This window comes from Cibotium barometz, chromosome 5, assembly GCF_041138505.1.
Source record: "Cibotium barometz isolate CiBa-2024 chromosome 5, ASM4113850v1, whole genome shotgun sequence".
NCBI lineage: Eukaryota > Viridiplantae > Streptophyta > Polypodiopsida > Cyatheales > Cibotiaceae > Cibotium > Cibotium barometz.
The window spans coordinates 16,014,429-16,038,147 of record NC_141050.1 but is presented as its reverse complement, the minus strand read 5'-3'; the positions used below and the strand labels follow the sequence as shown (position 1 = coordinate 16,038,147).

Sequence of the window (23,719 nt, the reverse complement as noted above, 5' to 3'; positions counted from 1 at the left end):
ACATATGCACGGGCACATGCATCTCTCTTCAAGCAAGACAGATGTCTCAATGGACACCATGCCAATAGTGTTTGGTGGCACAACATCACCGGTTGGTATCTCCACTTGGACTCTAGTGTATTGGGCACCACGTCATCATTGTTTGCCATCTCCACCACATTGGGATGTTTTTAATTTGGCCCAACGGGGGCCTCTTATATAGGGGAAGACCAAATTGTGGATCAATGTAATCTGAAATGTCAGGCGCGGCAAACCAAAAGGCAAAGATTCAAATTCAAATTCAAAGTTTGTGAAAAAATATGGTTGCTGGTAACTGCGTCAGTATAAGTGTTGGTTTGAGCACCGGTATACTCTCTGGAAATAATTTTAATTATTATCGGCGTGTATATCGACACTGATACCAGCATTTATATCGACGTAAATACTAGCACCCGTAAAAATTATAGAACTCTACCACGCGACTGTTATTCCTCTTTTCTTGAAGTTTTGGGTTGGATCCACATGTGAAGAATCCTCACCCCCTCCTTTTTTTCATGTTTCTCTCCTTGTTGCCATGGATTCACTAATTTGTGTGTGTGTGTGTGTGTGTGTGTGTGTGTGTGTGTGTGTGTGTGTGTGTGTGTGCGCGCGCGCGCGCGTGTGTGTGTGTGTGTGTTTCCATGGATTCACTAATTTGTGTGTGTGTGTGTGTGTGTATGTTGCAATGGATTCACTAATTTGTGTGTGTGTGTGTGTGTGTGTGTGTGTGTGTGTGTGTGTGTGTGTGTGTGTGTGTGTGTGTGTGTTTTATTTTGCAGGTTTATTTCTTCTTCTCTCACTACTCAAGGTAATGGTGTCAAAAGCAAGTGCCTTTATTTCTTCTTCTCCTTCTCTCACTACTCAAGGTAATGGTGTCAAAAGCAAGTGCCTTTGTTTCCTTTGCCTTACCCAGCTCTATTATGGTCTGACTTGCGCTTGTTAGTTTACTTGTGTTGTGTGTATTTGCAGGTCAAGTTCTTTACACAATCCCTTCACTTTCAGGTATGGACAGTAAACCCTTGCTTCTTATGTTTTCTTTTCTCCTTTTTTTCCTTGCATACAAGAGGCCCCGAGATGGACCATAAACCCTTGTTGCTTGTGCTATTTTTTCTCTTTTTTTCCTTGCATACAAGTTCTTTACACCATCCCTTCACTTTTAGGTATGGACTGTAAACCCTTGTTGCTTGTGTTGTTTTTCTCTTTTTTCCTTGCATACAAGAGGCCCCGAGATGGGGAGGTGGGTAGATAAAGCTTGTATATAGGCTCTTTTCCTTGTATAGAGTATATGTATAAAGCTTGTATAGGCTTCTTTTGCAAGCTTGCATGAAGCTTATGCATAGAGTTTACATAGGCTTCTTGTAGGCTCTATGCATAGCCTTCTTGCAAGCTTGCATAAAGCTTATGCATAGAGCTTGCATAGCCTTCTTGCAAGCTCATATGCAATAAAGCTTGTATAGGATTCTTGCAAGCTTTATGCATAGGCTTCTTTCAAGCTTACATGAAGCTTATGCATAGAGCTTGCATAGGCTTCTTGCAAACTCTATGGATAACCTTCTTGCAAGCTTATGCATAGAGATTATGCATAAAGCTTGTATAGTCTTCTTACAAGCTTTATGCATAAGCTTCTTGCAAGCTTGTATGAATCTTATGCATAGATCTTGCATAGGATTCTTGCAAGCTCTATGCATAGCCTTCTTACAAGCTTGCATGAATCTTATAGATAGAGCTTCTTGCATTAAGCTAGATAGAGCTTGCATAGAGCTTAATGCATGTATGCTTCTTGCATTAAACTCTATGTATGCTTAGCCTTCTTACAAGCTTGCATGAATCTTATAGATAGAGCTTCTTGCATTAAGCTAGATAGAGCTTGCATAGAGCTTAATGCATGTATGCTTCTTGCATTAAACTCTATGTATGCTTCTTACATTCAGCTAGATGCATAGAGCTTAATGCATGCATGCTTCTTGCATTAAGATCTATGCATAGAGCTCTATGCATGCATGCTTCTTGCATTAAGCTCTATGTATGCTTCTTGCATTAAGCTCTATGTATGCTTCTTAGCTAGATGCATATAGCTTAATGCAAGAAGCATGCATACATTAAGCTCTATGAATCTAGCTTAATGCATGCATGCTTCTTGCATTATGCTCTATGCATCTAGCTCAATGCAAGAAGCATACATAGAGCTTAATGCACGAAACTTGCATGCATAGAGCAGCTTAGGCTTGGCTATAGCGATGCATGGCCATGGCAAGGCATAGCTAAGCCTAGGCCTTACACAAAGCAAGGGCCTTGCCTTGGCTACATAAAGCAAGCGTGATATATGTAAAGCATATGTAAAGCAAGAACATGTAAATCTTGCATGATATACACATTCTAACAAACTCTAACTTTTTGTATGTGTGTAGGACCATGGCTGATACCTTGGGAGGTTACAGATGCTTGGACATGCCGTAGTACACCACCTCAGTCATGCCTACACCACCACAGGCTCTTAGTCCACAGTAGTTCTATGAATTCATCTAACATGCTACCTCGTGCAAAGAGCCATGGCACAACAGTACTTTGGGGGGGGCCTCCAATCCATCCACCATTGTAGCTACACGAGTACCCATTCCCTTTCTTACACCGGCGTGCACCCCTAGCTATCGCTCAACTACACGTAGACATAGCTGTGGTGGTTGTTTTGGGAGTGGTGGCATAGATGTAGTGTCTCCTACATGTCAGCACCCACCTGTCTCCTCATCTAGTACACCACACACACCTAGGAGTCCTTACTCTCCTCGCACGGCATTTGCAGAGAAAGTGTATTATGTGTGCAATGGAGCCGTGGTCATGTGGATGACGTTGGAAAGGAGATGAAAGGGCGCATCCGTTAGCCTTTAAAGATTCAATTTGCGCATGAAGTGATGAAGAAGCGGGATGCCTAGGATAAAGACAAAAAAACTTCATCATTGAGCAAACAAAGAGCGAGTACACTCCTGCAGGTGATGTAGTGCCAAATAAATGGATCAGCGGTGTCATGGTTAAAACCATGGCATCGCATAGATCCGAGGTGTAGGATGTTGATGGGGGGGGAAGCCAAAACCTACTTGGCTCGATGAGGATGAGTGGGCGGATGATATAGGCCGAGTATGACAGGTACATCGAGCAGAGAGGGTAGCTGCATGGGCTCGAATGGAGAGTGTAGGCTTATCACACTTTGGTAGTAAAAGGCTACGAGTCCTTCTGCAAGTATTTTTTAGGTTTTTTTTGCAAATCTCTTTCATTCGTTGTCTATGATGTGCATTGGTTGCATGCCCTAAACCTTGTGTTGGTTGGTTGATATAGGAGAGCGTGGCAGGTTATCCTCCATTTTCGTAGGAGGAGAGATATGACTACAAGTTTGGCACACAGGCACTGCTTGAGAGCAATTGGAGTCCGAGGGTACACCTATCAATTAGGGAGCGGCAGCGAATGCGGTAAGCATCCTACTACTACTTGTATCCATCTACTTATTTGTATTGACATGTTTGCATTGAATGCTAATTTCTTCTTATGCATGCATTGATATAGGATATGTGTCAGCCCTCACTTAGCGATGAGTAGTGCAGTGCTAGCCAAGTCCACATCTGGCTTGTACACATGATTTTTTGGCATGTTTCTTATCCATGATTTGGATCAACACTTTCATGTAAATGATATTACTTTGCTACACCTATTTTAGGTTGCCATTTTGACATATACATATGATGGTCTAGCATATATGAAGTGTTGTTATCCATGCCTTGGATCAACACCGGCATGTAATCACGAAAAATGTAATCATCTTTTTGAATTAAAATAAAATGCAAGTTTTCTCTCAATTCTAAGTACACTTGGACAAGTACTCCTACCAACAGGCAAAATGGTGTAGCTAGCTGCAATCTGCAGTTGGCTACACCATTCTAGCCACAAAAAAAATATGCATAGGACGCCGGTAGTATCGACGATGAAATTGTAATTTTACCGACACTTATATCGGTGCCAATACCGACGCAGATGCACCAGGGGGTATATTCGCGCACATACCAATGTTCGTGCCATTTACCATGCCTTTTTCAGGAACCGATAAACTATCATTTCCTTGTAGTGGCTTTTCATACCTCGATCGAGTTAGAGTTATGATTTTTTACAAAAGGGACACGTGTCTGTAGACGATTAATTACTCAATCGAGTTACATGAAAATTATAGCTCGTAATTTGATCGAGTTCACAACGTAACTTAATCATGGTACCTACATGGGTGTCCACCAGTGTAACTCAATCGAGTTATGTGGATGTCCACCACCTCCTAACTCGAGCGAACCTACATGGATGTCCATCACGTAACTCAATCGATTTACATGGTTATCAACGGAGTCCATGGTGGCATAGATGGTAACTCGTTCCCATTACCTCCCAAGCCTTTGTTGAATGCCACTTGGCATGATGCGATTGGAAGTATAAATCGATCGAATTACATCAACAGTGACATCTCATCTCCACGACACGATCCCAAAGTGAGGACCCTAATTGTACAACCACCCTAATACTAGATGTTAATGTCACTAAATAGGGCCCTTATGTTTGTGAAAAATAAGGAATAGACTCGAGGGATTCACGTATAAAGTGTGTAACCTATCATCTGAGTTTAACAGAAGGACACATTTTTTATTTAATTTTTTGAGAGAAATGTATTTACAAAAGGATGCCATTTATAGGATTTTGAGAAAAAGTTATAGATTTATATTGAAAAAGGGTTAATTTTAAATATGAAAAACCTATAAAATCTATAGATAAGAAGTTTTAAATATCTAAGACCTTGAATGCACGTGATATACTAGATTTACATGTAGTGAACTCTCAAGAGGGAATAGCTAATTAACTAATGTTTTGTAAGGTTTTCTTGCATATGTCCGATCGTCATGTAGAAATGAGCGGCTATTTGCAAATGAGCAGCTGTTTGCAAATGACAAAAAAGCACTCTCTCCCTCCCATTCGAGCAAGCTCCATTCACACAGCTCCCTTCTCAACCTCTTAGACGTGTAGGGTACCCTTTCTCTCTCTTTGGAGCTTGCATGTACAAAGAAAGGGCTTTTGTGCATAGCAGAAGGTGTGAGTCCCAAAGGAAGGTTGAATGGCAAAATTTGAGTCCATAGCATTTTTTTTTTCAATCAAACTTTATTAAAATATTTACAATGGAAGATTTCTCTTTGCTGCACTCAATTGTGGGCAATGGATTTTCTTTGAAGAAGTTAATATAAATATTCATATTCATAAGAAGGAAGTATAATTTTAAGCTACGTAGATAGTCAAAGTTAATATAAATATTCATATTCATATTCATAAGAAGGAAGTATAATTTTAAGCTACGTAGATAGTCAAAGTGATTACCACATGGATGCCTGCCACTACAGCAATGCAACGTGCCACCATACAGCCACCGTAACTCCTTTGTGCTTCTACATATATTGAAGGACAGCAGAGGAGAGGTCTATCTCCCGGTGTACATAACTGGATAGCCTTCTTCTCTACTGTCTCTTCTGTTGTCAGTAGCCATGGCTGTTGCTTCCGCCTCTGCATGCTTGCAGTAGCGCAGTCCTTCTGCAGGCCGTTACCAGCCTGACACTGCACGAGCAATGTCTTGCCTGTCGTCCAAGTCTCTCTCCAGGGTCGTCTCGACGCAGTATTGCGGTGGCTCGCGCGGCTCGCAAGCAAGACACGCCTCTGGTAAGCTAATTAACGTCTGAGAGTGTAGCGAGATCAATGCGCCTTCATTTGAGGTTCCTTAATGCACCCCGAGACTAAAGTGGAGGTGGAGCTGACGGAGGAGGAGCCCCTGCGCGTGTTTGACAACACCCCCGCAGGCATGTTCCTCCGGCCGGAGAGCGAGAGGCGGCCGGAGTTGGGCGACAAGAGCTTGGAGAGCGTGATGAAATTCGACGGCGTCGGCCCGGAGACGGTGAACAGCCGGCTGGCCATGCTGGGCGTCACTTGGGGCCTGGTGGCGGAGGTGGTGACGGGGCAGGGCCTGGTGGAGCACGTTACGAACGGCAGTGGTTTCGTGTGGTTCCTGCTGGTGGCGCCTGTTTTTATATGGGCCACCTTCGTGCCCATCTTTGGGCTGGGGGAGTCCCCTGACAGTCGCAAGGCTGGCCCTTTCAACGCCAAGGCCGAGCGCTGGAACGGCCGCGCCGCCATGATCGGCTTCGTCTCCCTGCTGCTCACCGAGCAGCTCCTCCTCAAGGGCGGGCCCCTCCTCGGGTTTCTCCACCGCTAAGCTAGGCCGCCCAAACTACTAATAAATGTACGAATATTTTTTTAAATTTTTTATTTTTTTTGGCTACTACTAGAGGGACCCCTTATATCCTCTACAAAGCTACGGCAAGGTAACTATTGGGTGTCAAGCCTAGGTAGGATCCAACCTAGAACCTCCAAGTTACAAGCCACCCCCATAGGTAACTATTGGGTGTCAAGCCTAGGTAGGACACAACTTGGAACCTCCAAGTTACAAGCCAACCCCTTTAACCACTAGAAAGTGCCCAATGTTTAATGTACGAATAATTTATTAATGCATGTATGTACACTATCAAATGCTACATTTATCATTTTTGTCCCTCTTTAGCTGATAAACTAGAATGCTTGGTCAGTGTGCCTATGGTTTTTCAATCCATATATCTATATTGATGAATTTTATTTGAATTTTATATTAGCTAACATGCTTCTTCTTTTTTTAAGTAGAGCATTAGTTTTTAGAGCTAAATATGGAATAAGAAAAGATTGCAATAACAAAAATTGATAGCAATTGATCATCAACAAAATAATGAGAAAGATACTATCAAATTTACCTCTCAAAATTCCACTGCTAAATACATAAAAAAATACTTAAAATTTCCCAAAACTTTGCCTATACTCCTTGTGAAGATGATTCTCACACTTTCTCCCATTGTTATTTAGCATATTTGCTACTATGAACGTTTCTTTCTTGATCATCAACAAAATAATGAGAAAGATACTATCAAAATTTACCTCTCAAAATTCCACTGCTAAATACATAAAAAATAATTAAAAATTCTCAAAACTTTACCTATACTCCTTGTGAAGATGATTCTCACACTTTCTCCCATTGTTATTTAGCATATTTGCTACTATGAACGTTTCTTTCTTGTTCACACTCTCATATGTTCATGAGATAATAAATCAATCATTAAATGTACCATCTTCATAAGAGACATGTTCTTCCTCCCAGCCACACCATTTTGCTGATGTGTATAAGACACTACTCATTAATGTTATATGCCTCTTTCAACCATATATATAGGAAACTCCTTTGATGTATACAGCCCCCCCTCGATGTGTAGGGTACCAACTTTACATGCAGACACATTTTTAGCCATAGAAATGAACTGTCTAAAGCATGTAAAAACCTGTGGCTTTACCTTTAACAGATTCTCCTAGTGTGCCTAGAGTAGTCATCAATAAAATTCACAAAGTAGAGATCTCTCGATGGTGTCACATACATCATTATGTATAAGCTGTAATTTCTAGACAACCCTAATTGACCCATCTTTCGGGAAATATGCATGTTGCGTCTTGCCCAAAAATGCATCCCTCACATACATGTTTGATGGGGCCCTCAAGCTTTGGCAACTCTTAACACATCTCTTGCCTTTTAAGGCCCAACAAACTATCAACATTCAAGTGACCACCAAAGTGGGCATGCCATAGCTCTATGTCAGTCATAGCACATGTGGTAGTAGTAAGCATTATGTGCCAACCTCTCATACATGTCTAACTTGTAAATCCCATGGCTTAGAGTACCAGATACTATACTGATGTCTCCATCACTCTGGTCATGAACTATACACCTATCAGATCAACAAATCTGGCCACTAGACTTGCCCTAGCAATGGCAGAGATTGACAAGAAGTTCTTTTTGATGCCTAGCATAAACAAGACTTTTGGGAGAGTGATTGTCCCACCATTTGCATTAGTGTGAGAATAACCTTACCAACTTCTTTTATTAGATACAAGGAGTTGTTTGCACATGTGTCTATTCCTCCTTGAGAAGCAAACTCAACTGAGGAAAATAAATCACACTGAGAAGTGATGTGCTTGCTAGCACCACTATCAAAGTACCAAATATGCTAATCTGTCACTAACATGCATACATCATGGATAGAAGGATCATAACTATAGTGTATGCCCAATCATCCTGTGTATAGTTCACTGACTCCCTCTTTTCAACACTTGGGTGCTAACACATTAGCCCACCATGCCTGACTCTTTCTTCTTCTCCTTCTCAATCCTTTTCTGCAAAGATCAATTTTTATCCATCAAAAGATATTCTAAAACATGGGTTAGTGAGAATCGTATATGGTGTGCAATGGCCTTAACTACCCAGGATAAAAGTTGGTGCACAAACCATGTGAGCGAGTTTGCTCACAACCTATTTGATCTTGGCTCACAATTACTATTTTGAGTTTATCTTATGCCATGAGTGAGCTTGTGCACTCATGTCTTCTTCTTGAGAGTTGGCATTTACACTTGGTTTTTCTAGTCTTTACCTATCATTTTGGAGTAATAAGTGGATGATTGTTGTGAAGGATTTCATGCAAAGTGAATTCTTATGTTTGTTTTTGGATGATTTTTGTGTTGTTTGCTTTTACAAAATGCAATGTAATGCATGAACAAGAAAATCACAACTACTTAAATCCACAAGTTTAGAGCTCAAAACAAGGGTTTTTGGAGTGCCTCTCACTTCTACTCACCTAGGTCAAGAAATCCCTCATCCAATGCAATGGAATGCAAGCTTTAGAGCAATGAAACCATAAAAATGGCTAAGAAAACCACGGTTTTAACCCTTCCACAACTTGTAAACTAAATGATTTAATTCTGAATACAAAATAAGATCGAACAACAACACACACACACACACACATTCAAGGCTCCAATATTGTATGTCTTTTGGAGCATGAATTTCTTGACACTCCGTTATATTGGGTGATCCCAATAGATTTGGAATAGAGATTGGGTTCAAAGCTAAGTCCTAAGGCTAGTCTTTAGGGAGTGGCACCATATATATTCAGTGTGGTAAACCTAAACATGATGACCATGATGAATCATGTGTCATGGGAACTTTACGAAAGAGCCACCAAGACAACTCCCCTTTGTGGGTGTGCATCGTCCACCATATCTTCTCCATTGTCAGACACTGGAGAGCTCCATAGCTAATGGGGTGTGGAGGGAGAGAGCTTGATCTACGTTAATGTAGGCAATGGAATATCCCTAATCTTGGTTTCATCACACACAAGTTGGAAAAGAGAGAGAATTTCATGCAAGATAGAACCAACCACCACTCCCACCCAAACAAGCTTCCATCTAGCTATATGCTAGGAAAAACAAAAACACGTGTAAAAGAGCAGAGGGAGAGAGGGATGTCTAGTGCTTTTATAGACATTCTCCCATCAGTTCATCTGATGGTCTGTTGGCAACGTCTTATCTATTCCTCCGAGATATGAGCTTGATGGCATAGGCATCAATATCCATGGCTTTCTATGTTATGGAGCTCATCAGATCAGTCAATGCTAAAACCTAATCAGGATTTAGACCTAAAAATCTTTAAAAACCATATTAATACTAGGATTGATTTATAACTAAAACATGTAAATTACATCCCTTAAATTAAAGACAATGTTGAATTCCAATTGGGATTTGTAAATTTCAACCGAAAAAATTGCACTACAAACCAGGTTATGTGAGCACTGACATGGTCTATCAAAGCCATTGACCAAGTCAAATCCATCGTTGGGTCAATCCCATTTGATCAAATATGTTGACACAATCAAATGCATGGTCTATCAAAGCCATTGACCACAAACAACTCGTACAAACAAGTACATGGTAGACCATCCTCAAGGTATTGCCAAAACCCATTAGGTCTCAACTTGAACCTGCCATTCATCAAATCCATCGTAAGATCAAACTATAAGCTCCATCAATGAAGTCGTGATTCAATACCATCCTCGTTGGGTAGTGAGCAAAACCCATCATGTCTCAACTTGAACCTGCTATTCATCAAATATCCATCGTATGATCAGACTAGTGTATAAGCTCCATCAATTAAGTTGTGATTCAAGTCCATCATTGTATGATCAAACTCTAATGCATAAGCACCATCAAATAAGTCATGACTCTTATATATAAGCACCATCAAATAAGTTGTGATTGAAATTCATTCACGTAATGAGCCAAATGGGAAAATTTTCTAGTTTTGGTGTGACATTTTCTAGCTCAACCCTAAAAAGCTTGAGATTTTCTAGCTCAACCCTAAAAAGCTTGATCTTCTTGAGAAATCTATTTTTATGCACCTCTAGTCTGAAAGAATTATTGGAAATAGCAATTTGATAAATTACATTACATCAAATCATACATTTTCATACCCACATAGCCTTCATCATATGAAACAACCACCACTCAACAAAGCACATATCAGTTCACAAGGCAAGCTTCCATTGACACAGCCTCAAGTGAGGAATCTTGGGAAGATATGAGTCAATTCAATATGGACTTGGGTGGAGAGCTCAAAAATAGGGAATTTCATGGTCCCCACAATCCCTAAATATTGACTCGGTCTCACAGTAGCACCATGAACTTCATGAAAAAGGGATTCTCATGTCCTGTTTTTGGAAGAAGCTTCAATACTAGAACAGGTGCAAGACCATCAAGGTTTGCTTCGATAGGGACTAACAAACGTAATCTAATGCCACTCTCTTCAAAACCTCAGCATTGGGATCATACAAGATCCTAAGTTGGGATTTCCCTCCCATGGCCTTGGTTATCAAGCCCAACTACCACCTTTGCAGAAAAAAGGAAAAGTCTCATTTGTAATGCCATCATAGGGAGGCAACCCACAAACCAACCTATAAATGCACACAATACTAGCAAGAGTGTAAGCACTTTATCGAGATCATTTTGGACACTTCTTTATGCAGAACCTAGTTCTAGCTCCACTTCAACTAGATGTGGAACAAGGATGGTGGTTTAAGATAAGAACCAGTTCCAAACATATCAAACTAGTAACCCACAAGGGAAAACTCCTTACCAGCCCCCTCAGCCACCACTACATGCTCCAAACCTCTGGGCCAAGCAAGGATAAGTACGAAACCTCTGGGCCAAGCAAGGATAAGTACGAAATAGATACCAAATAGTCCAACTATGAATCTTAGAGTAGTAGAAGGTCAGGCGTAGCAACCAATGCCCTACATGCAAAAGACATGTTGGAATGGCAAGGGGGATGAAGACAGAGGGGTTGCCAACAACTATGCATAGAGCCCCACAGTAGGGACAAACTAAACTAGTCCACATCTTCAAGATAATGACCAAATATGATGGAAATGGAGATCACATTCAATACTCGGAATGGAGATCTCATTCAATACTTGGAAAAGGGAGAATAGATGATCCCATGAAGATCTGTGTATTTGGTCTTTGTCTCGAAGACAAAACAAGCCAATGGTTAAAATCCCTAAATCCACTTGAAAATGCTACTCTTGAGATATATCTTCACAGTGGGATTCTCTCCAAGCGAAGCAAGATGGAGTCCCATCACTCAAATCTATAACCTTAAGCAAGAGGAAGAAGAATCCATCAAGGACTACATTGCAAAATCCCTTCTCAATTCAAGAACTAGAAAGTGACAAACCCAAAAGGTGTGTGTCCCACCAAGGAAAAACCCTAGCAACCAGGAGTGTCCTATGAATGGACCAGAAGATACAAAACAAGTGGATTTAGCATTGCCTGTGGAGGAACCCAAATTGGTTTGGACAGCCACCACTGACTTAACCCAAAAGGGAGGAGACATAACTTATAGTAGTTCTCAAGAAATATAGATTTAATCCAAATCGGTTGGGATAGCCACTAACTTAACCATAAAACTCATAAAAAGAATACAAATTTGGAAGTATACAGATTTGAAAGGAGTCTCTCCAGAGGTTTCCAACACATAATTCCATTGGTGGGTGGATGGTGCTATGCCAATAAAACAAAGACCATACACACTATGCCAAAGTAATCGAAGATGATGTCAATAGATGTAAGTTTCATTTAGGATATTGAGCACACAGATTAGGTGTCAACTGTCATGATTGTGCCCAAGAAGAATGGTAAGATCCATGTATGTGTCAACTTGAAAAAAGTAAATGCAGCCATAGTAAGAGATCATTACCCACTACCATACATTGAACATGTGCTTGAAAGAGTGGCAGGAAAATAAGTCAAACTTCTTAGATGGATTTTTTGGGTATAACCAAGTATCCATGGACCCAAATTACTAGCATAAGATAGCATTTGCTATAGAATGGGGAACATTTGGATATAAAGTAATGTCATTTGGTTTAACCAACGTGCGCTTCAGAGACTTTTATACATAGTGTACAAGGATTTCCTAAGGAAGTTCTTGGAGATCTTCATGGACAATCTATGTGAACTCATAGTTAAGATGAGAGTACATACCTCGTATGCGACTAATGTTAGACCGACATTATAAACTGCATTTGAACCCAAAAAAGAACCCTAAAAGACCCTAAAAAGTGTAAGTTAAAGCATAATCCTAGGGCATGTGGTGTCTAAAAATGGAATCTCCATGGATGAAGGAAAGATTCGAGTTATCATAAAACTCGAAAGACCCACAACACCAAAACAAATCCAAAGATTCATGGGTCACATAGAGCATCAATATAGATGCTTCATATTAATGTATGTAGAGATTACTAGACCAATATATGCCCTATTTATATGTTTTTGTTTGTGTGGATTGAGAAGTGCAAAGAGTCATTCCATAAGTTTCTTGATTAGTGTTTCTTTCCATCAAATCTATTCATAAACATTAGTTTTCTTCTATATTTGCCTAGTTTATGGGGGATCTTGGTAGTTGGAGGATATTGAATGTTGCAGTTCAAGTCTTGGTGCAATTTTTTATCTCAGGAAAGTGTGTAGATTGAAGATTGTAGTTCTGTTGAAGATTTAACAGTTCTGAGCAGATTTTGGTAGATATATGTGAAGATTGCAATTCTGTTAAAGATTTTATGTATTTTATATAGATTTATGTGCAAGTAACAGTTATATTGCAGACTTAGACAAAGTTAATGTGTAGAGCAAAATTTCAAGAATCTTGGTGTAGAATTTTAAAGTCAGCAAAAATTATTGTGTAGAATCAAATGTTGGTGACGGTGAGTGATTGTTGATCCAATATTTCATTAATCTTGGTTATTTCTTACAAGAATCTGGATATTTCTTACATTTAAATATGGGTGAGTGGTACGACGAGCCACACACATCCAATATTTCATTAATCTTGGTTATTTCTTACAAGAATCTGGTTATTTCTTACATTTAAATATGGGTGAGTGGTACGACAAGCCACACACATCCAAGGGAGATTGAACCCCATCTTGTGTCGACAGTGATCTCTCTCTTATTCTCAAGCTCTCTTGTTTATTTTATTTTGCTTATATAAGGTTTATGCTTTTAATTTATTCCAAGTATATGGTTTGCTCTAATTTTTGTGTTTGAGAAATAGAATTCTTCTCCAAGTGTCATAAAGGTCCTAGTACTCACCTACAAGCATACATTTGCTGTTGTTGACCTTGGAAGGCCCACCAATTTACAACGTAATTCTAGGAAGACCATTCATGCACCACAATTATTTATGATTCATGATTGGGGTTATGATGTCATTTACCTCCGTTAAAAGGGAAATACCATTAAGGTGAACTTGAATGACCACAAGTATAAAGAAGTCACCAGAATGTCTATCGTGATTACTTGGGGTCAGATATGTCGTCTCGCTCAAACTTAATACATATGCACCACTTCAATGGATGAAGTGGAAAAATATGTGAGTCAAAAGATGAAGCTTCCATAGCTTCACTACCAGACCCTGAAGAGGAGGAAAACTGGATACACTTACTAGCTACTATGGATGTATGTCCCCCATTCACGGGAGCATAGTTTTGTGATGAGAATGGCGGTAGAGACATGATTCCCGTCAAGATTGTAACCCTAGTTCTTCCAAAAAAAATAGAGATCAGTTTCACAAAGGAAGGGCGAGTCAAGAAGGAGGATGAGTCTTCAAGCCCAATAACCAGTGAGATCGAGAAGAGGACTCTAAATAAGTCCCTTCTCAATTCAAGAACTAGAAAGTGACAAACCCAAAAGGTGTGTGTCCCACCAAGGAAAAACCCTAGCAACCAGGAGTGCCCTATGAATGGACCAAAAGATACAAAACAAGTATATTTAGCATTGCTTGTGGAGGAACCCAAATTGGTTTGGACAACCACTACCTTAACCCCAAAGGGGAGGAGACATAACTTATTCCAAGTCTATGGTCTGCTCTAATTTTTATGTTTGAGAAATAGAATTCTTCTCCAAGTGTCATAAAGGTCCTAATACTCACCTACAAGCATACATTTGCTGTTGTTGACCTTGGAAGGCCCACCATTTACAACGTAATTCTAGGAAGACCATTCATGCACCACAATTATTTATGATTCATGATTGGGGTTATGATGTCATTTACCTCCGTTAAAAGGGAAATACCATTAAGGTGAACTTGAATGACCACAAGTATAAAGAAGTCACCAGAATGTCTATCGTGATTACTTGGGGTCAGATATGTTCTCGCTCAAACTTAATACATATGCACCACTTTAATGGACGAAGTGGAAAAATATGTGAGTCAAAAGATGAAGCTTCCATAGCTTCACTACCAGACCCTAAAGAGGAGGAAAACTAGATACATTTACTAGCTACTATGGATGTACGTCCCCCATTCACGGGAACATAGTTTTGTGATGAGAATGGTGGTAGAGACATGATTCCTGTCAGGATTGTAACCCTAGTTCTTCCAAAAAAAATAGAGACATCGGTTTCACTAAGGAAGGAGGAACCAAAAACGGGGAAAAAGTCTTCCGTAGAGCTAGACATATCACTCAGGTGCTTAAGCGCAAGTCTTACACCAAACAGGTCCTTTGATAGTGAAGACAAAGAAGGAGAAGTGTTTCTAGAACACCAGACCCCTCAATTTATAGTAGTTCTCAAGAAATATAGATTTTATCCAAATCGGTTGGGATAGCCACTAACTTAACCATAAAACTCATAAAAGGAATACAAATTTGTGTTCACTTGGAGCTATACAAATTTGAAAGGAGTCTCTCCAGAGGTTTGCCAACACATAATTCCATTGGTGGTGGACAGTGCTAGGCCGGTAAAACAAAGAGCATACACATACAACGAGACCTATGCCAAGGTAATCGAAGATGACGTCAATAGATACAAGTTTCATTTATGATATTGAGCACACGGATTGGGTGTCAACTCTCATGATTTTGCCCCAGAAGAATGGTAAGATCCATGTATGTGTCAACTTGAAAAAAGTAAATGCAGCCATAGTAAGAGATCATTACCCACACCACTACCATACATTGAACATGTGCTTGAAAGAGTGGCAAGAAAATAAGTCTAAAACTTCTTAGATGGATTTTTTTTTGGGTATAACCAAGTACCCATAGACCCATATTACTAGCATAAGATAGCATTTGCTATAGAATGGGAACATTTGGATATAAAGTAATGTCATTTGGTTTAGAGACTTATATACATAGTGTACGAGGATTTCCTAAGGAAGTTCTTGGAGATCTTCATGGACAATCTGTGTGAACTCATAGTTAAGATGAAAGCACATACCCCGTCTACGCGACTAATGTTGGACCGACATTACGAACTGCGTTTGAACCCAAAAAAGAACCCTAAAAGACCCTAAAACATGCAAGTTAAAGCATAATCCTAGGGCATGTGGTGTCTAAAAATGAAATCTCCATGGATGAAGGAAAGATTCGAATTATCATAGAACTCAAAAGACCCATAACACCAAAAGAAATCTAAAGATTCATGGGTCACATAGAGCATCAATATAGATGCTTCATATTAATGTATGTAGAGATTGCTAGACCAATATATGCCCTATTGGTATGTTTTTGTGTGGATTGAGAAGTGCAAAGTGTCATTCCATAAGTTTCCTGACTAGTGTTTCTTTCCATCAAATCTATTCATAAACATTAGTTTTCTTCTATATTTGCCTAGTTTATGGGGGTTCTTGGTAGTTGGAGGATATTGAAGGTTGCAGTTCAAGTCTTGGTGCAATTTTTCATCAAGAAAGTGTGTAGATTAAAGATTGTAGTTCTATTACAAATTTTTGTATAATTAACAGTTCTGTAGTAGCAGATTTTGGTAGATCTATGTGAAGATTGCAATTCTGTTAAAGATTTTATGTATTTTATATAGATTTATGTGCAATTAACAGTTTTATTGTAGACTTAGACAAAGTTAATGTGTAGAGCAAAATTTCAAGAATCTTGGTGTAGAATTTTAAAGTCAGCAAAAATTATTGTGTAGAATTAAATATTGGTGATAGTGAGTGATTGTTGATCCAATCTTTCATTAATCTTGGTTATTTCTTGCAAGAATCTAGTTTCCCTAAGAGAAGTTGTTACAAAGTTCAAGAAAATAATGAATATTATTGAAAGTTTATGCAAAAAAGCAAGATAATTGAATCTGGGTGACAATAGTGCAAGATTATACCAAAAATTGTTGAGATTAAGGGTCATTAAGATAGTTTCTTGATCAAGAAAATGACTAATAGTAAAGATTAGTACTAATCTTGTAGTTAATGATTAAATTTGGTACAACTTGACAAATCAGAGCAATTTGGACAACTTATTGATCAAGAAAGTGACGTATTATAATGGTTAGTGCTAATCAATGTGATTAGCACTAATCTTGGTGATACCTTAGCCTTGAATCAGTTAACAACAAATTAAGTTATTGATTAGGTTCTACACACTTGATTAAGAATTGTAGCAACAGCCTGATTAAAGAACTCAATCGAGGTAGTTAAGTGGCAATTTTGCAATTGTTGGTGATTTAAGATCAATTAGAACAACATTTTGATCAAAGGTTAATTGGCATCCTAGCGCACTAATTTATAAGTGGATCAATATTACCTTGACAAACAACGACAAATTAATAGCAACAGATTCTCTATGCAACATTAAATTTATTGGCAAAATGGAGGGATTAATAGCATGATTAAATTTTTCCTAATCTTGTATGAAGACTGATAAAAAACGATCATAGTCTTACTAGGAATTAAACCTAAACTTATGAAACAAGTCTAGTGTGCTTCCATATACACTACAAGACCTTTACATACACAACTATGAAGTTTATGATATGCAAACAACAATAATCAAGAAAGAAACAAGTAAGGCAACAATTGACAAGACTTTGTAGATTGCTGAGAATTGTGTGATAGTTACAGATCTTAAGGAAAGTGTTATGCAAAATACAGATTTTAAGATTTGTTAGGTAGCCAACACAAAATTGATTTGTGGTTATTAGGAGAAGGGTTTTGTATAGTTTAAGGCAAATCGATCTCAACAAGCCTAACAACCTCTACCACCTTAACATCTTCAAGTACAGGTTTTTAGCCCCACAAAAGGCGGCTAGGAGTAGATTGACAGAGTAGGAGAGTTGCCATCATGTGAGAGTGGGAGGTAGGTGAGTTTTTTTTGGGAACCTAGGAATTTTTATGAAACTTGTCATGTGTCAGTAGGAGCTCAATGACCTTTGTTAGGAGTCGAGAGTGCTATCGTGGAGTTAAGTATCATAGAGCTACCAAGAGCCATCGATGTCTAGGAGTGGCATCGAGGTGGCATCAGGCCTGAGTGTATGCGATAGGGGAGCAACGTCGGTGTGTGTACAAGTGGGCATCGCATGCCTGTCTACTAGCGTAGGGGGGCATTTATATAAACGGCACCCAAGTCACTATCACCTGTTAAAAGTAGGCAAAACATAATTGCATTCAAAATATCACTCTCTCTTGCTCTATGGAGGAGTTACAAATGGAAACAAAAAGGTAGCAAATGGCACAGTTGGCACATAGCAAATTTCTGTTCAACGTAGACAAAGAGAAAACCTCATAAAAGGGTAGAAAGTCGACATCACTGAAGACCTATTTCCGTGAGTGCCAGAGTAGAGAGAAGTAGCGAGAAAGGAGAAGAAGTGAGTAAAGAAGCTATGCCATATCATCTCAGTAGCACATCATTAGCCTTGTTGGCAGTAGGTAAGGGCAAGGGATCATCGCCTTATTATAGCAAACAAGGGCAAGCAACCGCATCACAGCAACACACATCAAAGCAAATCATCTTGTTGTAGTAGACGAGTGCATCATAGTAACAAACATCAAAGTAGATCATCAACGTTTCATTATCACAACAACAACCAAAAAAAAAAAAACAAGCACTTCCTCGCCTTGTGCAAACACACCCCCAAAAAAAACTTCATCAAGCTCAAACCTCTCAGCATCTTTGCGATGTCATTCAAGTTAGCATTAATAGAACAACAAAAGCAAGGTGTTGGTGTCACCGATCTTAAAGAGCGCCTACTTCCATTAAGACCTCAGGGTTTTTCTTTACCCCTTTTCACAATCATTGTCCATACTTCGTTCATTTCACACCCTCCTCTTCGCTTTTCATATTTTGGTATTCACACGATGGTCACATGTGGGGTGTATCATAGTGGTTGATCCCCATGATGCCTTGGGTGTATTGATAGCTTTGTTCACGTCTTTTGAGCAGTGAGGTGTGCTCACACACATTGAGATTATAGAGGGTGTTCACATGGCTCATATTTTGTTGTGAGTCTTGTTCACATGCCTTGTGTTTTTGTTGCGACTTTTTTTACATGCCTTGTGTTATTTGTCGCTAGCCTTTTCACATGCCTAGCATATTGAGGTCACCCCTTGGAGGCTCTTGTGGATCCTTTTCACACACTTTGTGCTTGTTGGGTGATGTTTACATGTAGCGATGATTTACTTCTATTATCTTTCATTGGACCGACATGTTGCACAACATCGTCATCAAAATTACTATATTACTGTCCCAGATCTTGATCTTAGGAGGTTCACTCATACGTTGACTTCATGGCTCTACAATCGATATTTTGAGTTGCCATTTTGTGTCATAGTTCACATATCTTTCGTCGAGTTTACACATACTTTTGGTACTACGAGGCTTAGACCTCTATATCCTCATTTGCTAACTTCATGCTATGACAAGGTGGCATACTCATGCCACAGTTAGATGTTCGAGCTTGTGGGTTTGTTGCCTAGTCATTTGAGGCATTATTTTGAGGAGGAGGATATATGTGCCATATGTTCTGCACATGACTTCATTGACTCGTTACTTGGTTACCTCAACACAAATGGCTCGACATTATTCGCATGGGACAAGCGTTCTTTTGGTGACTTGTATGAGTGTCCCACACTCTTGAGCCGTCATGATTTATATTCCTAATGGTTTAGATTACATCGATACGGATCTAGATGATGATGATGTATCTTATACTCATACACATGATAATGTATCACACCCACACACACATATGATGTTATTGATGTATCACACCCACCCACACACACATATGATGTTATTGATGTATCACACACATGTGCACATGATGATACACATGCACATGATGATAGTGTGATACATGTGCATGTGATGAGTTGGACACGTGCACATGATGATGATGTGTGTGATAGTGATGTGTGTGAGCTAGATCATCTCAAGGGCAGGGATGACATCGAGCATTACAAGTGTTGATACACCTACAGGACAAACAAAACAATCAAGGATTATACAAGAAACTCACAAAACAATCAAGCAATACACTTTCATCACATTCTATGAGTGGGAATGGATGGAGACTGTCGTGTAGGAGGTGAATTAATTGACACCAATAAGAGGTGGATTATCGTGAATCCTTTGCCCTTTGGTCTTGCGTTATAGTGAATCGATTCACCATAACGCGAGACTAAGGGCCAGTCAAAGCAAAACAATCCTCCTCGCGTTATAGTGAATCGATTTACTACAACGAGAGGAGGATTATCGCGAATCTCTTACCATTCCATCTTGCATTTTGGTGATTCGATTCACCATAAGACATGGAGCGTATTGAGATTCTAATGGCCCGTCGTGGTGAATCGAATCACCATGGCAGAAGGCAAACAGTCGAAGAAAAAACAATGGCAGAGGGCAAACAGTCGAAGAAAAAACAAAACAAACAAGCAATATACAAGAAACTTACAAAACAATCAAGTAATATACAAAAACTTACATTTCTTGCGTGAGAATGGATGGAGACTGTCATGCAAGAGGTGGAATATTGGTTCAGTACTGTGGCGGTAGTCAGAAGTCACCTGGAGGCAAGCAGGAGGACGGACAAGGCAAAATCGATAAGAGGACGAAGAGGTGGCGTGATTAACGGCTTTGATTAGTCTTTAAAGCGAACACATGTGCTGCCGGGCTGCTAGGGCGACTAGGCGGCGCTGACGTGTCGCGTAGCATTAAAAAGGGCTTTGATTAAACTTTATAGCTTGTACACATGCTAGGTATACGACAAGCTACCACCACGGGTGAAAACGCGACGCTGACGTGTCGTATAGCATTAAAAACGGTTTTTAATTGCTTCTCTAGGATACCCATCCCATTTATTGCCTCTCTTGGAGTTCGTATTCTCATTTATCTCCCCACCAACGGCCTTCATCTCCATCAACGACTGACTACCTCCTCCAACCCTCCTTCATCAATCATCCTCCTTCATCCTCCTGTATCAAACGTCAAAGACAAACCTCCAACCTCCTTCATCTCCATCAAAGATAACGACAAACTCCTTCATCTCCATCTCCTGCGACGTTTGTATACAATTCGTTTTCCTGGTATTTTTATCTCTTTTGTGCTTCCTTCTTCTTTTGTTATTTCGTTCTTTTGGTTTCATTCGTGCAGAACTCCTTGCTTTGTCTTTTCATCGCGTTAAGGTGAATTGAAAACCTATGACTCCTCGCCTTATGGTGAATTGACTGCGAAGAAGACTATTTTAATTCGTTTGACACCTCCTCTCTCAGTATGGGTACTTGAGAACTATCTTTATTTGTAATTCACCATAACGTAAGAGGCGGCGCCAAAGGATGAAAAAGTCATCATGTTGCGGTGAATCAATTCACCATAACGCGAGCGAAGGTCCCATAGGAAGCACAATATTCCTCCTCGCATTATGGTGAATCGATTCACCATAACGCGAGAAGAGGTCCTTGACTAAGCTGCGATTTTATTTGCGTTAGGGAAAATAGATTCACTACAACGCGAGGAGGAATACCTGGATTCTTCTGGCATCTCCTCTCGCGTTATGTTGAATCCATTCACACCACACAGAGATTTGTTGTTTAAGACCGACTGTCTCTTGATTCATTGCTTGAACTAATATTTTCCATGTCTTATCTACACCCTTGAATTCAGCCATGGCGCAAGTTCAAGTCGAGTTTGATGTGGACGAAGAGATTAAAGAAACACCTGCAACTCTGTTGTATGACTTCCTCTACAAATGTCAACGTCATGATTTGCACCCTGCAATTTCATTGATGTTCAATTGCGATTTTTCTCTGGAGGATACATTTTCTAGCCATCATGGATACTTTGAAGAGGCAAAGCAAGAGTTTGACAAGCTCACAAATGAAGAACCAATGATGATTGATGGAAAAAATCACATTCATTTTAATCTCAAGGTGTTGCCGGAGAAGAAGCAGAGGTTAAACAGGGATTGGCACAAGGTACCATGTGATAAGAAGAGAGCTTTGCTATGCCCTTTTCATAAAAGAAAATGCCGCTTGATGGAATACTCTTATGCCTTCTTATGCTTCTTGCACATGAACGTGCAATTAACAGATGAAGAATGTACAGAGCCGCATGCAACAAATGAAAGTGAAGACACGATTTCTCGTCAGGCTAGTCCCACCGTTGAGGATGTTGCTGAAGAGGAGGACACTCCTCATGTGATTGAGGAGTTCAATGTTGAAGAAGAGAGGAAGCTCAGTTCGGCGGTTGATATTGAGGCAGTGAGAGAACAAAACACTGATATAGGTCAGCTTGTGATTGAATCAGATGACTCCTCCCCCATTCCAACGCCATTATTCCCCTCCTACCAAGTAAGAGATTTAGAGTATATATTGTTGACAGACATACAACATGTATTTAACTTAAGGGAGGACCATTGCATAGCTTTCATAGCCCAAAATCTGGAGGTCGATGACAATTTTGTAGATGATGATGGGATAGATAAGTACTTACTAGTGGATAGCCATGTGAAAGACACCGAGTTCCTATCTGCTGCTGCAGCAACACTAAAGATGATCTATGCTGATGCCCTTAAATATGAAGGAAAAGATGCCACAGAGGAAGAGCTACAAAAAGCAAGGGAAAGACTGAATATTACCAACATGGGAGGGTTTAGGGATGTGCCAAGTAAGTCAGCGGAAACTTTTCCTAGTTCGAGCACTAATTTATGGCAAGACGCCTTGCTTGAAGCAGATGAGAACCAAGAGGTTATTTTTTTTTGTTGTGTTTTCGTACTTTTGTTGCGGATTTGGCTTTATGAACTTTGTCCTGAAATGTTTGGTGATGTTGTTTCTGGCTAATGCTCCTTTATTTTTTCAGTTGGAAATATATGAAGACACATTCCTCAAACGTGCTTCAGGCAAGCGTATGGCGGGATTGGGCCACGATTCGACACTAGGAACATATATACATCGCCTAAAATTCTCTCAAATTGTGATATTTCACGCTAGCTTCTCCAAGGACAATGCAAGTTTTCCTCTGATGGCGATAAAGACTCTATCTAGGTATTTAGGTGGCTATCTTTCTTATTGCACATGACACAGCTGATTCAGACTGTTTGATCTTCACACGAGCCCTTACTTGAATCCGCCTATACCACCACTGACATAGTTGCTTCATGGGATTACTTTTCTTCATTCCTCCTCCATGTTGAGTGGCCCTTTGAGTGGCCCTTTGATAGGCACAACGTGCTTGCCAATGAGATCTTTCCATGCCTTGGGTAGACCAAATCCCAAGGCTTCCAAACTCTTCCGCAAAAAAGGTTCCATGTGCATGCAAAATGTGCTACAAATGCTCAATAACAACAAGACATTTAGTATCGTACAATATTTTTTGAACAACAAAAAAAACTCAAAGCTGTAGGTTTTCAAGTAATAACCATGTATTGTGTCAAGTTTGTCGCACCCCATGCCTTTTCATAGCTAGTGTAGAACTCTATCACAACTGCCTCAAATTTCTCAACATCCCCATCTTCAAACCTTGCTTTTTGCAACAAAGGTGCTAGGCGATCAAGTGCCAACCACGCTTTGGCCTTTGCCACCCTTGCTTGTCCTGAAGAGCCTCGATTAGCAGGTACAGCTGCATGAAGCTTCCTCCACACCTCAAAATCTGTACCCAGATGACCTCTTTGGGTATGATTAGATAAGAACTTTCTGGCTTTTGCACCTCCAAAACATGGTTTGCTAGGAACATTTCCGGTCTTCCCTAATCTTCTCAAGTCCTTCTCAATCTTCACTTGACCACAGTGTAAACCTGCATCTGAAAGCACTTGCTCTATTTTTTTAATAGTTCTTTCACTCTCTAATGCTGGTTTCATATTCCATGAAAATTCGATGTACATGTAGACTAGTTTCTCAATTATTCTAACCAGCGCATGCAAAACACAAATATGAACTCTGATCAAAGGGATAGGA

At 39.8% G+C, this 23,719-nt stretch overlaps 1 protein-coding gene across 1 annotated transcript; it reads left to right on the top strand.

The window, feature by feature from the left end:
• Positions 1–829: 829 nt before the first annotated feature.
• Positions 830–6,298, top strand: LOC147638120 (low molecular mass early light-inducible protein HV90, chloroplastic-like). Its single transcript, XM_086798743.1, has 4 exons — positions 830–884; positions 988–1,020; positions 5,690–5,747; positions 5,815–6,298. The coding sequence occupies exons 1-4, from the start codon at positions 830–832 to the stop codon at positions 6,296–6,298; spliced, it is 630 nt and encodes a 209-aa protein (XP_086654869.1).
• Positions 6,299–23,719: the final 17,421 nt, after the last annotated feature.

Bases quoted from the DNA above. Each gene is read 5' to 3' on its own strand.
- LOC147638120 (XM_086798743.1), top strand. From the start codon at position 830: ATGGTGTCAAAAGCAAGTGCCTTTATTTCTTCTTCTCCTTCTCTCACT. The intron at 885-987 runs GTAATGGTGTCA...GTGTATTTGCAG, and splicing joins TCCTTCTCTCACTACTCAAG to GTCAAGTTCTTTACACAATC. The intron at 5,748-5,814 runs GGTAAGCTAATT...TTCCTTAATGCA, and splicing joins CGCAAGCAAGACACGCCTCT to CCCCGAGACTAAAGTGGAGG.